The 16955-nt window shown below is 46.1% G+C and overlaps 1 protein-coding gene across 1 annotated transcript in view; it reads left to right on the top strand.

Moving 5' to 3' along the window:
- Nucleotides 1–16955, top strand: part of EHD4 (EH domain containing 4) — a 63089-nt gene that overhangs the window by 11774 nt on the left and 34360 nt on the right. The window contains exon 3 of the mRNA XM_083167335.1: nt 4118–4215. Within this exon, the coding sequence (XP_083023461.1) occupies nt 4118–4215 (98 nt within the window). The remainder of the gene's footprint in view (nt 1–4117; nt 4216–16955) is intronic.

Raw genomic sequence — 16955 nt, 5'->3', positions numbered from 1 at the left:
AATTAGCGGTGCGGCTGCTGAGTAACGTGAATCACTGAGTGTATATGGGGCTTACCAGTAACATTAATTGTGTCTTTTATATTGGGTGTGAGGGGAATGCAGTGCTTTGTAGAGCTTTAGTAACCTATAAAGTATTATATTAATTGCTAAGATCCATAAGGGGAGTTATGGGAAGTAGTATTTGTACTTCCAAATTTTGTTTTGTTTTTGTATTTTTCAGCTGTGATAATCCCTATTTAGAAACCGAGCACTTCCACTACTAATATGCAAAGCTGGCAGCTGTCAGGTGCTGCTGTCTGTGGTTGGGTTACAGTAGTTTGTTGTGTACTTGTCAGTTTGCCAGCGATTTTATTATTCACATTATTTTGAAAGCATTTGTGCAGCAAACACAATTTGTCAGTGTCTTTGCTGAAGAGGAGACCCTACAAATAAGTAGGACACAGTCCCAAATACCAGTGGGATATTTAGTTTAGTATCACAGTGATGCTAATGAGTATGCTGCTGGTATTTACCATAACTTCTCTGTCCGGTGACGTCTTGTGCTGATCTGCTCACAGACCATTGTGCATGCTGATGGGGATTCAGACTGGAAGGGTTTTGCTGGTTCCCCATTGCAGAAATAGGAACTGTATCTCTAACGCCATCTCATCTATAGTGTTATTGGGGGTATTTAGCATGTGGGCCTACAGCTGCTATGGAACGCACAATCCCAGTGTCTTGTCTCACTTTTACTCACCTCGCATCTCAAACCGGGTCGGACCCAGCTCAGATCCTGTACAGGGTTCAGGCAGGTGACATGGAAACAGAAACAGCCAATCAAAATCCCTTTTCTCAGACCCTGGTCAAATATCTTGGGTCTGTATCTTTTAACTTCACAAGAAGCTGGGTCCAACCTGGGTTCAAATACCAGGTTGGTCGACCTGAGTTATTAACTAGTGGCGCTTTCACACTGCACGTTGACTCGGCAGTAACCGGGGTCCGACCTGAGTTATTTTGGCGATGTGAAAGGAGTAAGTATGTGTTTGCATCAAAGCATGCCTTGCCACACTTTTGACATATCCAAATAGTAATGCTGAGATTATTGCTGTTTTCTAAATATAGAATGGATCTCTTACCCCTTTGTCAAGTGTTTGTTCTTATCAGGTACTTGGTCATGTGAGATGGTTTTCTGACAGAACAGCTATGTTATTGATCAGCAATACTACATTATCGCGAGCAATTTGTTCATTGTAGCATTATGTGGGCCTGCTTCTAAAACTAATAATTAGATAATGTCTATAGAAATTGACTATTTTCCCCATAACGTAGAACCTGTAGAGTAGGTCCATTTCAATGTTACACTGTTACTTTTATTCTCTGTTGCATTCCTTGGATTATCCAGTCCGGTTGATCTGGTAGAAACACCTCAATATTCAACATGCTCCAAACCCAGCAGACGTGAATAGTCAGCAGATTCCTGAGGAAAATAACCTGTTTTTCTCCTAGTTTGGGTGGGCAGGATTTGGTGACAGGGCAGATAACGAGTTATAGATAAGAAGACTAAATTATTTTATTATTTGGGGGGTGGGGGAGAGAGATGGGAAGGTTGGAGATGGCACATGTCGGTGATTGATGATGGTTCTAACAGGTGATGGAGATTGGAACGGAGACAGAGATGAAATAGATATAGGGGGCATGAGCCTGTTGAGATATGCAGTGGCGATTAAGGGGGTATTCAATCCCAGGTGAAAAATCTGCACTTTTCTCCCTCTTTTGGGGCAAATTCAACTCACCCTGGTCAATCCTCATTCAGGCAAAAAATCCAGCATTGGGAGAAACAGCAGAAATCTGTGAAATTGCAGCGAATTCACATGGTTTTGGTGACTTCGAGCTGAATTGGCATGGGCAAAAATGGACTCAAACACAGGTGAAAATACCCGTGATTAAATACTGATAGCCAGATATTTGAGGTTTCTTTTTCACCTGGCAAAATTTTGGGCGGCATGGAATACCTAAACTATATGGTGGTCAAAATAGCTAGATGCGCAGTGAGTGGTCAGAACATCTACATCCATCGTTCACGTGGAGTTTGTTTGTTTGTTTCTTTCTATTTATTTCTATCTATCATTAGAAGCTGTGAAGTATTCCTTTGCTTGCAGAATGTAGCACTTTACCTTCCCATGATGGAAACTGTGTGCATGGTGCTACATTCTTAGATAGACTATCAGTAAGGCGAACGAGTATTTGCACATTCCTAGGTTACAGTCTATAAATGGAGTGTGCTGTTGCTGATTCTTTCTTCTGCAGTTTACGGTATAAAACAAACATCTGACCGGTTGCTATAGGAAACCGTAGCATTTATACACCCTAACCGTTATTGCTATTCCCTCTGTACTCTGTTGGGTGGAGCATAGAACATGTATTGATTCCTAGCATTTTTTTCTGAAAGGATATATGGTTTTAGGTTTAGTCTTACATAATAGCTTGTAACATATACACAATAATTGATATTCTTAAAGTTGTATAATAATCTCCCACTGCCAACAATTTGGCGGCTTTACATTTTTGACAAAAGTAATACTGGTTTTTATTTTTTAATCCAGAAAAACTGGTTTCAGTTGTACAAATCCAATATGACTTGACTTATGTGATCCCGAGTGTCGACACCGTCTAACTACACCCTCGACACAGCCGTGCATGGCTTGCCATGCTTCGGGCGCACTATTTTATTCTCCCACCACGCCCTAGTGGATGGTAGGCCATGAAATACCGCCTGTTGGCTAAAAAAAAGGTGTAATACCCTGTGTCGACCCTCTGACTATTAGCCTAACCACATGTCGACCTTTGTGCATGTTGACCCAATGCATGTCGACCTACTGACCATATCCCCTGTGAGTGTAAACGAATAAGACTGGAGAGGTTTGTATATTGAATCAGGGAACTGTGTAAATGTATGTGTTGTTCTCTACCATGAATGTGTAACTACAGGGTAATATTTGTTTGCAGAGTGTTCTAGGTACCTGTATGTACAGAGAAAACGCTGTTGCCTGGATGTTACACCTTTGCTGAGGTGCTCAACTGACTGATACATTTTGCTTTATGCGGGGTACACACATCGTGAGCGGGTCGTCAGTGTTTCTTCCGACCCGCTCACGATGACGCGGGTCCGATCCGATGGCGACACGCACCCGGGTGTATGGTCGTTCTTCAGATGCTACCTGCAGCAGGTACCGCGGGACCGCGCATCAGATCGGTATCAGTTCACACCAGGGCAGAAAAGGGCCCAATCACCACACAATCTACATCCAATCGGTCGGAATTGGATCAAGATTGATGGGATCGGACCCTTGTCGCCCTGGTGTGTACCCAGCATTACTTTGCTTCTTTTCCTGTTTGCGTTTGTTAAGTATTAGCTTTGATGCTGTTAGCACTCAAACAATATCTCTCTGGCTACATTTGTGTAATAGTAATAAGGTTTTTGTTCCTGCTAAAGCACATACTGTAACAGAATACGGTAATATCATTGTGGGCATGATTTGTGTCTGCCATAATATATCTAAACATAAAGCATTACAGTAAATCACATGTATGAGGAGATAATTAGAGCTGACTCATCAGAACTCCTGAGAATAGCCGACCAGGCCTGCCTGCGTAATTGTGTTTGTGGCCTGGAATCAGGCAGAACAATGGAGTGTGTTGATGCTGCTGCTAGGAATATACAGTTATTATTGTCTAGGTTAGGTGATTGCTGGTGGGTTTTGTGGCTCTATTAGGAAAGCATTTCAGTTCTGTAGGAAAGACGGTCATCTTCTCCGTTAATGATCATCACCAGCCTAGAACATCACGTTTCTGCTATTTTGTGTGTGTGTGTGTGTGATATAGATATATATATATATATATATATATATATATATATATATATATATATATATATATATATATATATATATATATATAGTATATATCTGTAATATGGGGCATTTCTAATCATGTGCCAATATAGACATGTTGTTGCTGACTAGACCAATGTGCTGACTTTGACTTTACATACATTCTCCTCAGGAAGTCACATGGATGACGCTCTATGTTTGTAATAAAGGCTCCTATTCGCTCACTAAATCTAATTGCTGTATTGCAGGTTCATGTGCTCGCAGCTGCCCAATCAGGTTCTTAAAAGCATCAGCATCATTGACTCTCCTGGAATCCTCTCTGGAGAAAAGCAGCGTATTAGCAGAGGTAGGTGCCCGGTGGGTGCAGTGGCAGTACATCCATTTATAGTGACTTTTATTATCCAAAATGTTGCATCGGGTATGGATCATTAGGTCGACATGCAGAAAGGTCGGCATGTCAGCAGGTCGACACAAGCATTAGGTCGACAGTCAAAAGGTCGACATGGGGTTTTTCACTGTTTTTTTTTGTTGTTTTTTTACTCGAATGTCGACATGGACACTGAAACGTAGCGCCGCGTCTCCTTGCATGGCATGGCTCGCTGTGCTTGGGCACTATTTTATTCCCCCCCCACGCCCTAGTGCAGGGGTGGCCAAACTGGTCCTCGAGATCTACCAACGGTCCACATTTTCCACATCACCTAGCTGCTGCACAGCTGCAGTCAATACTAATTGTCACATTTTCAAACATGCTGCATTCATTCCTACTCTAGATCCACAGGTTGTCTGGAAAACATGCACTGTTGGTAGATCTTGAGGACAGGTTTGGCCACCCCTGCCCTAGTGGATGCTAGGGCATGGAATACCGCCTGTCTGCAGTTCAAAAGGCTGTGAAAAACCCCATGTTGACCTTTTTGACTGTCGACCTTGCCCATGTCGACCTAATGCTTTTGTCGACCTTTCTGCATGTTGATCTAATGGTGTTGACCCAATGCTTGTCGACCTAATGACCCTATCCCGTTGCATCTATTGCCCCTTGTACATGAAGAACAATATCTTTTATATAATCTGCATAATCTGTGCCCTTGTTTCACATACTACAATGCATCTACTACTCTACACTGCACAGATCTTTTCAGTGTTTCATGCAAGAGCGCTTGTCCTATACTGATGTGGGGGCTTCTAATTTGCTTATAGACAATTGGTTATTTTAGGACCCTCTCAAACCGCAAAACCCCCCCAAATATGATTGTCCCACGCATCTCCATTGGCCGCTAAGGTCTTTATCACATGTAGTCCAGATCTAGTCAGATCGCGCTACATGTGGGTCAAGAAACTGAGTAGCACAGATCGCTCAGCAACACGTCTGTTGCATAGCATGTGTCAGCGATCTGTGCTATATTACATCACTCAGCACAGGGCTGCAGTCACAGGGCTGCAGTCTCCCCGTGTGCCCAAATAAGCGTATGATGTCACAAGACTTTATTTTTGCTGCAGGTTTTCTGAAACGTGCCCAGCCCTGCTTATAAATGCCTAAAATCAAAGCCAAAAAATATATTTAGTTTTTATAACTTGCTTCACCTGAAGGAGCATTAATCCATACTATGCTGTGTGATTATTGTATATCCCGGTCACTAGACATGAACTTATGTCACTGTGTATTTTAAGAATATATACTCTCTTGTTTGGTGCCAAATAGTTGTGTCTTGTAAGTAGCTTTTTGTTTTTTCCTCTTTCTTATCTGTACAAGACCACACAATCCTGATCTCAGGCCCTCTACACTATGCACTTTCTTGGTTCTCCTTCTAAACTCTCAAGGTCAATACGAAGGTTACATGGTAAATGGGAACATGTTGCAGCGTTTAGCAGGGCAGGATGTTCTAAAGCTAGAAAATATAATTAGATACATTTTTTTTAAAAAGAACTCCACCCAGAAAGAGAATTGTCCTCTTCCCACCTGGCAGCAGTACAGGGTCCAGGATCACTGCCATTTGTGCGTCACCCCTGGGGGGGAAATGATTAAGTCAGTTTTCCTACTAGGGGAGACAGTTGTGTTGGCCTGAATGGCATAGTTACTGCACTGTATACACTGCTTCATTACAGAATCTGAATAACAGCCCCTGCTTCCCTTCACCATAATTGCATTCTGATGTACTCAGAGTATAGGGGGAATGTACGCCTGTGTACATACTGTAGGTAACGTATGTGTTTGAGATTCCACTCTCTTACTCTTGCTTGTTTAGAGCAAATATTGATTCTCATTCTGTATCCTCTTGTTGAAGGCACCATTGCAAGGTGGATTTGGCCAGGCCCGTGACGGAAAAAGGTCAACATCCCTATGCTAGACAGGGACAAAAGGTTGACACAAGCATTAGGTCGACATTGGGAAGGTCGACCAATAGTATAAACCATTTCCATGTGAGTGCGAAGTCACCTCCCTGTCATCACCCATGAACGCCCGCCATTGGGCGGTATTCAATGCCGCCGGCGAGGGTGGCTTGTTTTCGGCGAAAACAAGCCATCCTCGCCATCTAACCCACCCCCCACCGGCCGCTCACCTTATTCTATGTTCCGGGGGAATCCTCACCAGCTATTAAAGGATTCCCTCAAACGACAAGATTCACCGCTAATGCATTCACCATTTTGACTGCCGCACTCACCGTTTCCACCTTTCTGGAAATACTGTGAGCTGTGGTGGCAAGCTATCGACACTGTTTGCAGTCACAGCTCGCTAAAGGGCATTGAATATACTCCATTGTGTCAAGACATTTCTGACTGTGTTTCACGATGGCAACAAAGCCTGTCTACTGTGCCTCAGTTCTCTGATAAAAAAAAAAAAAAGGTTGTTTTCTGTGTCAAAGGGCCTAACAAAATACAGGTGTACAGTGTTCCAAGATCCCCGGGCAGTTTGTCTTACTTAGGGGGTTATTCAGAGCTGATCTCTGTTGTATGAATTTGCAATATTATCGGATGACTGTGCTTGCATACGGATTGTAGCACACTTGCGCAAGGCTAAACAGTGATAAAAATCCGCGCCTAATCAAATCACAATCCCCTCACAATTTGATTGGCAGGAAGCCACCCTTTGGGAGATGGTAATGATTGTTTTCTGGGTGTGTCGGGCAAAAGCAGACATTCCCAGGTGTTGTCAGGGAGGGCGTGTGATGTCCGTTCCGGCCTCAATCACTCTGTCTCTGTCGCAGAGTTGTGGAAGGATCAGAACACACTTGCGCAAACTGGGAAAATCATCTGATGGTGAGAGTAATCTTTCATAGTCGTGGGCATAGGATCTTTGTGTCTGTATGGGCCTTTAGTCACGAATGGCTCTGCAGGTGGAATGTGATCGGCGATCCATTTAATAAGTCAGACTTGCACGGTGTGTACATGAGGCTGTGCGATTGCTTCGCGTGTACAGTGTAGTTATTGCTGTGCAGAGCTGTACTTTCTGTTTCACAAACAGGGTGTGATATGTTGTAGGGATGCAGAGTAATTGTTTGAGGCCTTGTACACCTAACAGGAGATTGTACTTTAAGGCATTGCTATATAAGCGCTGTGCTGCCTGCAATGCCATTTTTGCTTTTTTCTGTAGACTTTACATATATTTGTATACGGGGAAAACCTATTAGCAGCATAATGAGTTCTGCAGATAAGGCCATATACCAACCATAGAAATACATATCATGGTTAATACATGTATATCTATTGATTGTGTTTAAAAATAAATAAAAAATGTAGACATGTCATCAATAATAGAAAATTGGTGGAACACAAGGTTCTATGGCAGCGCTATCAAAGATGTTGTGTGGATATTTTGAACCACTATGTGGTTAAATTTAAAAAATTGAGAGATTGGATGAGCTATTACAATACATTTAATAAACTGAAAATTTCAGCAATGTTTAAAATACATATGTGTAAAACAACAACATAAGGGTACAAATAACAGTGGGTGCACTCTGCATGTTGGACCTGTATAGAAAGTCCTGGGATGGGGAACAGTGGATTGGATGAAATACAGTTAATGTTATGTGGATATATTTACCACTCTAGTGTTCCCGCTAGGCTTATTTCACAGGGCGCTGCACCCTGCCCCTTTTAAAGCTGCCGATTTCCGCCCTGCCCGTTTTTGTCCGCCCTGCACAAGTTAATAGTTGCTGCCGCACTAGAGGTCTCCTCATAGTGTAAGCTTCCAGCGCGGCAGCGTGTGGAGTGGACACCCCCCCCCCCCGCAGCCCAGCCCGCTTCATATTCATTGGCCTCGGCTGCCTCTCCTCCGGTGTGACCCCACCTCCTCCCGCGCGCTGCATAGAACAGGTCCGTGTGGAATCACCTCCCCTGACTGCACATAGACTCTATGTGCAGTCAGAGGAGGCGGGGCCACAAGGACGTGCTCTTGGCAGCCATGCCACTTACATAAGCAGCGGACGTGGCTTGCATCTCCCCCCAACCAGTGGCTCCGCCCGCCTGTAGGTAGCTGACAGCCAGGCAGACTGTATGTGCGCTGTCCGGCTGTAGTATCCGGCAGGTGAATCTGTATTTTCACAGATCTCCTGCTGGACCACCGGTAGCCAATCAGGAGCGGCTATCAATGCCGCCGCTCCTGATTGGCTGCCCGGCGGTCCAGCGGGAGATATGAAAATACAGATTCTCTTGCCGGAGACTACAGCAGTACAGCCGGGCAGCGCACATACAGTCTGCCCGGCTGTCATCAATTAGTCTGGACACTGGATCTATCACCCGGAACCAGCGGCTTGTAGATGACAACACAGGGCAGTTATATGACATCTGTATGCTTGGACTGGAAACTCACAACCCCCAGCAGGTACTGATATGATGGAATCTTTGATCATGTGACCTCATCAGAATTCCGGGACTTTCCCTTATCTCAGGTCCCAGGTAAGGGTCCAATTTCTACATCTTGATACATGTTTGTCACCTGACTCTGCTGCTTCCCCCGGGATGCCTGGACTTTGACACACCGGGATGACACTGAGTCAGGAGACTCACACATGACAGTCTCCTGCGTGCATTAGGTAACCTGCAGGGCACAGGCTGATGAAAGGCAGCCACACGTGCCAGTCCTGTTGCAGGAAAAGGGTAATCAACCTGGTAATAGATATTTATTATCCACACCCATCCTTCCAGGTGTCAGGAGGGGGTATATACAGTACCTGTGACAGGGAGGAGAGGGAAGGGCAGGGGACTTGGGATCCTCTTCTCTCTGCCATAGACCCAGCTCCTCTAGACCAAGCAATGGGACTGAGTATAGGAAATCTGGTCACCACGCGAGTGTATTTGTTGCCCTACTAACTTACACTGCAAAGCGACGACATATCAGGCTGATGGTGTGACGCTCAGGTGTCACAGGATGGATTATATAGCATAAATGTGCTGATGGTGTGACGCTCAGGTGTCACAGGATGGATTATATAGCATAAATGTGCTGATGGTGTGACGCTCAGGTGTCACAAGGTGGATTATATAGCATAAATGTGCTGATGGTGTGATGCTCAGGTGTCACAGGATGGATTATATAGCATAAATGTGCTGATGGTGTGATGCTCAGGTGTCACAGGATGGATTATATAGCATAAATGTGCTGATGGTGTGACGCTCAGGTGTCACAGGGTGGTTATATAGCATAAATGTGCTGATGGTGTGACGCTCAGGTGTCACAGGATGGATTATATAGCATAAATGTGCTGATGGTGTGACGCTCAGGTGTCACAGGATGGATTATATAGCATAAATGTGCTGATGGTGTGACGCTCAGGTGTCACAAGATGGTTATATAGCATAAATGTGCTGATGGTGTGACGCTCAGGTGTCACAAGATGGTTATATAGCATAAATGTGCTGATGGTGTGACGCTCAGGTGTCACAGGATGGATTAAATAGCATAAATATGCTGATGGTGTGACGCTCAGGTGTCACAGGATGGATTATATAGCATAAATGTGCTGATGGTGTGACGCTCTCAGATGTCACAGGATGGATTATATAGCATAAATGTGCTGATGGTGTGACGCTCAGGTGTCACAGGATGGGTTATATAGCATAAATGTGCTGATGGTGTGACGCTCAGGTGTCACAGGATGGATTATATAGCATAAATATGCTGATGGTGTGACGCTCAGGTGTCACAGGATGGATTATATAGCATAAATGTGCTGATGGTGTGACGCTCTCAGATGTCACAGGATGGATTATATAGCATAAATGTGCTGATGGTGTGACGCTCAGGTGTCACAGGATGGGTTATATAGCATAAATGTGCTGATGGTGTGACGCTCAGGTGTCACAGGATGGATTATATAGCATAAATGTGCTGATGGTGTGACGCTCAGGTGTCACAGGATGGATTATATAGCATAAATGTGCTGACGGTGTGACGCTCAGGTGTCACAAGGTGGATTATATAGCATAAATGTGCTGATGGTGTGACGCTCAGGTGTCACAAGATGGTTATATAGCATAAATGTGCTGATGGTGTGACGCTTAGGTGTCACAAGGTGGATTATATAGCATAAATGTGCTGATGGTGTGACGCTCAGGTGTCACAAGGTGGATTATATAGCATAAATGTGCTGATGGTGTGACGCTCAGGTGTCACAGGATGGATTATATAGCATAAATGTGCTGAGGGTGTGACGCTCAGGTGTCACAAGATGGTTATATAGCATAAATGTGCTGATGGTGTGACGCTCAGGTGTCACAGGATGGATTATATAGCATAAATGTGCTGAGGGTGTGACGCTCAGGTGTCACAGGATGGATTATATAGCATAAATGTGCTGAGGGTGTGACGCTCAGGTGTCACAGGATGGATTATATAGCATAAATGTGCTGACGGTGTGACGCTCAGGTGTCACAGGGTGGATTATATAGCATAAATGTGCTGATGGTGTGACGCTCCGGTGTCACAAGATGGTTATATAGCATAAATGTGCTGATGGTGTGACGCTCCGGTGTCACAAGATGGTTATATAGCATAAATGTGCTGATGGTATGATGCTCAGGTGTCACAAGATGGATTATATAGCATAAACGTGCTGATGGTGTGACGCTCAGGTGTCACAGGATGGATTATATAGCATAAATGTGCTGATGGTGTGAGGCTCCAGTGTCACAGGATGGATTATATAGCATAAATGTGCTGAGGGTGTGACGCTCAGGTGTCACAGGATGGATTATATAGCATAAATGTGCTGATGGTGTGACGCTCTCAGGTGTCACAAGATGGTTATATAGCATAAATGTGCTGATGGTGTGATGCTCAGGTGTCACAGGATGGTTATATAGTATAAATGTGCTGATGGTGTTACGCTCAGGTGTCACAAGGTGGATTATATAGCATAAATGTGCTGATGGTGTGACGCTCAGGTGTCACAAGGTGGATTATATAGCATAAATGTGCTGACGGTGTGACGCTCTCAGGTGTCACAAGATGGTTATAGAGCATAAATGTGCTGATGGTGTGACGCTCAGGTGTCACAGGATGGATTATATAGCATAAATATACTGATGGTGTGACGCTCCGGTGTCACAAGATGGTTATATAGCATAAATGTGCTGATGGTGTGACGCTCAGGTGTCACAAGATGGTTATATAGCATAAATGTGCTGATGGTGTGACGCTAAGGTGTCACAGGATGGATTATATAGCATAAATGTGCTGACGGTGTGACGCTCAGGTGTCACAAGGTGGATTATATAGCATAAATGTGCTGATGGTGTGACGCTCCGGTGTCACAAGATGGTTATATAGTATAAATGTGCTGACGGTGTGACGCTCTCAGGTGTCACAAGATGGTTATAGAGCATAAATGTGCTGATGGTGTGACGCTCAGGTGTCACAGGATGGATTATATAGCATAAATGTGCTGATGGTGTGACGCTCAGGTGTCACAGGATGGATTATATAGCATAAATGTGCCGATGGTGTGACGCTCTCAGGTGTCACAGGATGGATTATATAGCATAAATGTGCCGATGGTGTGACGCTCTCAGGTGTCACAAGATGGTTATATAGCATAAATGTGTTGATGGTGTGACGCTCCGGTGTCACAAGATGGTTATATAGCATAAATGTGCTGATGGTCTGACGCTCAGGTGTCACAAGATGGTTATATAACATAAATGTGCTGATGGTGTGACGCTCCGGTGTCACAAGATGGTTATATAACATAAATGTGCTGATGGTGTGACGCTCCGGTGTCACAAGATGGTTATATAACATAAACGTGCTGATGGTGTGACGCTCAGGTGTTACCATTTTGACCTTTTAAATTAAAATGTGCCCTTCCCGTGGTCAGCACCCTGCCCTTAAAAAATTCTAGAGTGAACACTACACTCCATGGTAACAGATGTGGGGAAGTTGAAATTCGGGAGTCCTCCTGCCAGTTGACTGACTGGGGTGTGGATGGACCAATATTTTCCAATGCTGGATCCTCCTGATGGTTATGGAGATGAATGGTCTCCACACTGGATGGAAATGGAGATGGGGTGGGGAAGTTTCTCCTTGTTGTTTGTGGAGATGGGACAGTGCCCCAATGGGCTTGAGGGTATGTACTCCTGTATACTGGATCCTCTCTAGTAGAGTGACCTTCGGATTTGGTTGTCACTTTCCACGGCCACTGGAGGTTTTCCAGCTACGTTTCCCGTAGTTTGAAAAGATGGTGGAGTGGTATTGTATCCAATAAGGAAAAGAAGTGCTGTATCCACAGGCAAAATAAAGGTGTTGTCCAACAGGGGCAGCAGTGAGAATGTGGATGGGTCCCCAACGTGTTTCGCTGCTTACCCAGTGTGCAGCTTTATCAAGGAACTTGATACCGGAGGAGAACGGGGACATTCTAATCAGCAGCCTAAATACCGGAGCTGGCGGGGATCCTTTGATAAGGCCGCGTACTTTGGACTGCACCAGTGGCCGGAGGTACCCACCAGAGTCTGTGAAGCTGAAAACGTCCTACCTACCTTCTGAAATCACTTGAGTATACTCATTTAACACCATGTGCACATAGGTGGGACTAATCCATTTTGAGTCAAATTAATCCTAATAACTTCTAACCCAACAAAAAAGCCCAAGTTGGATATATAAAAAGCTAATTATATCCACATAACATTAATGCCCCTTTCAGACCGCACTAATAAAACGGTATTTTGCCGGTTTTTAACCGTTTTAAAACGGTAATCTGTGCGGTCTGAAAGGTGCAGAGTGATTTTACCATTTCCCAAAAAAAGTTTTTTGGAAACGGTAAAAAAGCCGGGTCCTACCCGTTTCAGACCCATTTTTTTTGTGGTCCGAACGGGTCTGAAACGGTATTTAGGACCCCACACTGGTCCCCCCTCCCCTGGTACCTGTAATCCAGGCGGCATGCTTCGCTGTGGACAGGGGCACTTTGTGGCAGAGCAGCAGCGCGGCGGGCATCAGGAAAATCCACTCCCTGAAGTCCAGAGGTTGCAGCCCAGTGTCAGCCCGGGCAGGGAGCTGTTCGTGGTGGTCCTGCGTGCCTGGCTCTCCATCTCCGGAGCCGCTTCCACTCCACCTGTAGCCTCCCCGCTGCCGGGACCTCTCCCCCTTAATATACCAACTGCTGCCAGACGGTAACCTGCTGCTGCTCCTCTCCGCCGCCTACTTTGGATCCGTGCTGCCAGGGGGCTGGCTGCTGTGCAGGACGGCGGGCTGGTTCGCTCACTGCGAGCCGGGGACACAGGGGGGCGCACCTGTCTGCCTGGTGCGGGTGCCGGTCTGAGCGCTGATCGGCTATATTACAATGTACTGCACCCCGCTCTCTGCCGCCGCCATCTACCTCTGGAGGGCACATGGGCAGTGCTGGGGCAGCAAGACGCCGAACCTGCGCCAGGAGATCCGCTCCAGGCGGCTGCGGGTGGGGAGTGCTGGCTGTGGTCCTGGCCCCCATGCCCCCCACAGGTGCTCATGTCCTCCCTGCTGCAGCATCGGCTCCCCTGTGAACAGCGAGGCATGCCGGCTGGCTGTCGAGGTACGGGGGGGGGGGGGGGTGCCTAGACCGCACTGGCTTTGACCTGTATTTGGAAAGTTTCCAAAAACGGGTCTGCCAGGTTAAAAACAAACGACACTTGAACCGTTTAAGAGATGCGGTGTGAAAGGGGTTTTACCTGGCAGACCCGTTTTTCGAAAACGTTTTCAAATACAGGGTCAAAGCCAGTTATGCGGTCTGAAAGCAGCATAACTGTAGTGTTCACTCTAGAAATTTTTTAGGGCAGGGTGCTGACCACGAGAAGGGCACATTTTTCAATCGCGAGGGCACATTTTAATTTAAAAGGTCAAAATGGTGACACCTGAGCGTCACACCATCAGCACATTTATGCTACAGTATATAATCCACCTTGTGACACCTGAGCGTCACACCATCAGCACATTTATGCTATATAACCCATCTTGTGACACCTGAGCGTCACACCATCAGCACATTTATGCTATATAATCCCCCTTGTGACACCTGAGCGTCACACCATCGGCACATTTATGCTATATAATCCATCTTGTGACACCTGAGCGTCACACCATCAGCACATTTATGCTATATAACCCATCTTGTGACACCTGAGCGTCACACCATCATCACATTTTTGCTATATAATCCCCCTTGTGACACCTGAGCGTCACACCATCGGCACATTTATGCTATATAATCCATCTTGTGACACCTGAGCGTCACACCATCAGCACATTTATGCTATATAACCCATCCTGTGACACCTGAGCGTCACACCATCAGCTAAAACTGTGTCCATGTTGACTGTGTCGACATTCAGGTCAAAAGACCCATGTTGACATTTTCACTGTCGACCTAAGGCATGTGTCGACCTAAAACCCTGTCGATGTAATGACTGTTGACCAACTTATGGTCGACCCAATGATCCCATTCCCTCTTCAGTGTCCCAGTGATTAATAAGTAGCATCCATACCGCCAGTGGTATATATACCTGCTGACCATTAATACACCGCCAGTGGTATATACAGTACACCTGCTAACCATTAACAGTAAACCAATATTCAGGCATTTCCATACACCACCTGCACAAGCAGCAGCCTCAGACCAGTGTTTAGTGACACTGACAATCCCCCAGCAAACAGGGACAGCACCAGCTCTCCAGACACAATGTGCCACCTTTTTTTTAATGAGGAGGTAGAAAAAGGAGTGTTGCATGCCAGCACCCTCTGCGGTACGGTTACTACTGTATGTAACATGCAATGCAGCCAATAATATATACTGTATAATGCCATGTGCAGGGTAGTAGGACTGCATTGCATACTGCAAGTGTCAGGGTCATGGGGATGTAGTATTCTCCATTATACATCGTGCTGTGTGCACCTGTCCTGGGTACTCTGCTCTCTGGACATGATGATGAGAATAATTCTATAGCACAGTGAAACATTTAATTGCAATTAATCGTAATATTTAACCCAGGAGCCCATTGCATACTGAGTACAGACTGGCTGCTGTCACATAGGGCACAGTGCACCACAGGAGTCTATGGGGCAATTTGGAGGTCGCAACATCACAAAGGACAGGAAAGCAGGAGGAGGTGACTGACACCTGTCACGACATCACCAGAAACGGCCTGGGGGCATGTCGCGACAGGGCAGCGGAGGTGCCAGCGTGGGGACTCACCGCCGGAGACTCCCCAGGACACGGCGTGGCAGGCGGACAGCAGCAGGACGGCCCCCAGGGCCAGCAGTTTGGCGTTCCTCACGCTGAAGTGCTGGACCGCCGAGCAGCCAATCAGGAGCGGCGGCATTGATAGCCGCTCCTGATTGGCTGCCGGCGGTCCAGCAGGACACCTGTGAAAATACAGATTCTACTGCCGGATACTACAGCCGGGCAGCGCAGCGCACATACACAGTCTGCTGTCAGCTACCTACAGGCGGGCGGACGTCCAGGCGGAGCCACTGGTTGGGGGGGGGGGGGATGCCAGCCACGTCCGTTGTAAGTGGCATTGCTGCCAAGAGCACGTCCGTGTGGCCCCACCTCCTCTGACTGCACATAGAGTCTATGTGCAGTCAGGGGAGGTGATTCCACACGGACCTGTTCTATGCAGCGCGCGGGAGGAGGCGGGGTCACACAGGAGGCAAGGCAGCCGAGGCCATTCAATATGAAGGGGGCTGGGCTGCGGGGGGAGTGTCCACTCCACACGCTGCCGCGCTAGAAGCAGGAGACCTCTAGCGCGGCAGCAACTATTAACTTGTGCAGGGCGCAGGGCGGGCAAAAAAGGGCAGGGCGGAAATCGGCAGCTTAAAAACGGGCAGGGCGCAGCGCCCTGTAAAATAAGCCTAGCGGGAACACTATAACTGTATTTCATCCAATCCACTGTTCCCCATCCCAGGACTTTCTATACAGGTCCAACATGCAGAGTGCACCCACTGTTATTTGTACCCTTATGTTGTTGTTTTACACATATGTATTTTAAACATTGCTGAAATTTTCAGTTTATTAAATATATATATTTCATCCAATCTCTCAATTTTTTAAATTTAACCACATAGTGGTTTAAAATATCCACACAACATCTTTGATAGCGCTGCCATAGAACCTTGTGTTCGACCAATTTTCTTCCCCTGTTTCTTATCGGGTTTATGTAGCCCGTCAGTGCAGCTGCTGTGGTCTACCACTCATATTGAGCGCCCCCAGGTGAACACCTGTACGGTGTACACCTAACCAATTGCTTTTTATGTCATCAATAATAACCTGCGTTCATTTGTGTTCAAGCATAGGCTTGTGAGCATGTCTGACGTACACTTGTCCCTGATCAAAGCGTTAAATTGCTGAAAGTGCTGCGTCCAGGTCCCTGTTCCAAATTATAAATAGATTGTATACATATCCGCCAGGCTGGTGCCAAAGTCGCCTCCCCCTTTCCCACACAGACTCGGTGCTTCTCGACTATCCCCGTGTAGAGGTGGGATAAGGACATTGGTTTTTTTTGTGTTCCTGTGTATTCTCTATGGTAAAATCTGTCCTTGATTAACCTTCTTCCCACAGTTCTTTGAGATACTGAAGGCTTAAGCACCGTACACAATGGGCGACCTGGCTGTTTGTTGAGCGACGT

The sequence above is a fragment of the Crinia signifera genome, chromosome 12, assembly GCF_055691185.1.
Source record: "Crinia signifera chromosome 12, ASM5569118v1, whole genome shotgun sequence".
Classification (NCBI taxonomy): domain Eukaryota; kingdom Metazoa; phylum Chordata; class Amphibia; order Anura; family Myobatrachidae; genus Crinia; species Crinia signifera.
The sequence above is the reverse complement of the archived record's forward strand: the minus strand, read 5'-3'. Positions and strand labels throughout refer to the sequence as shown.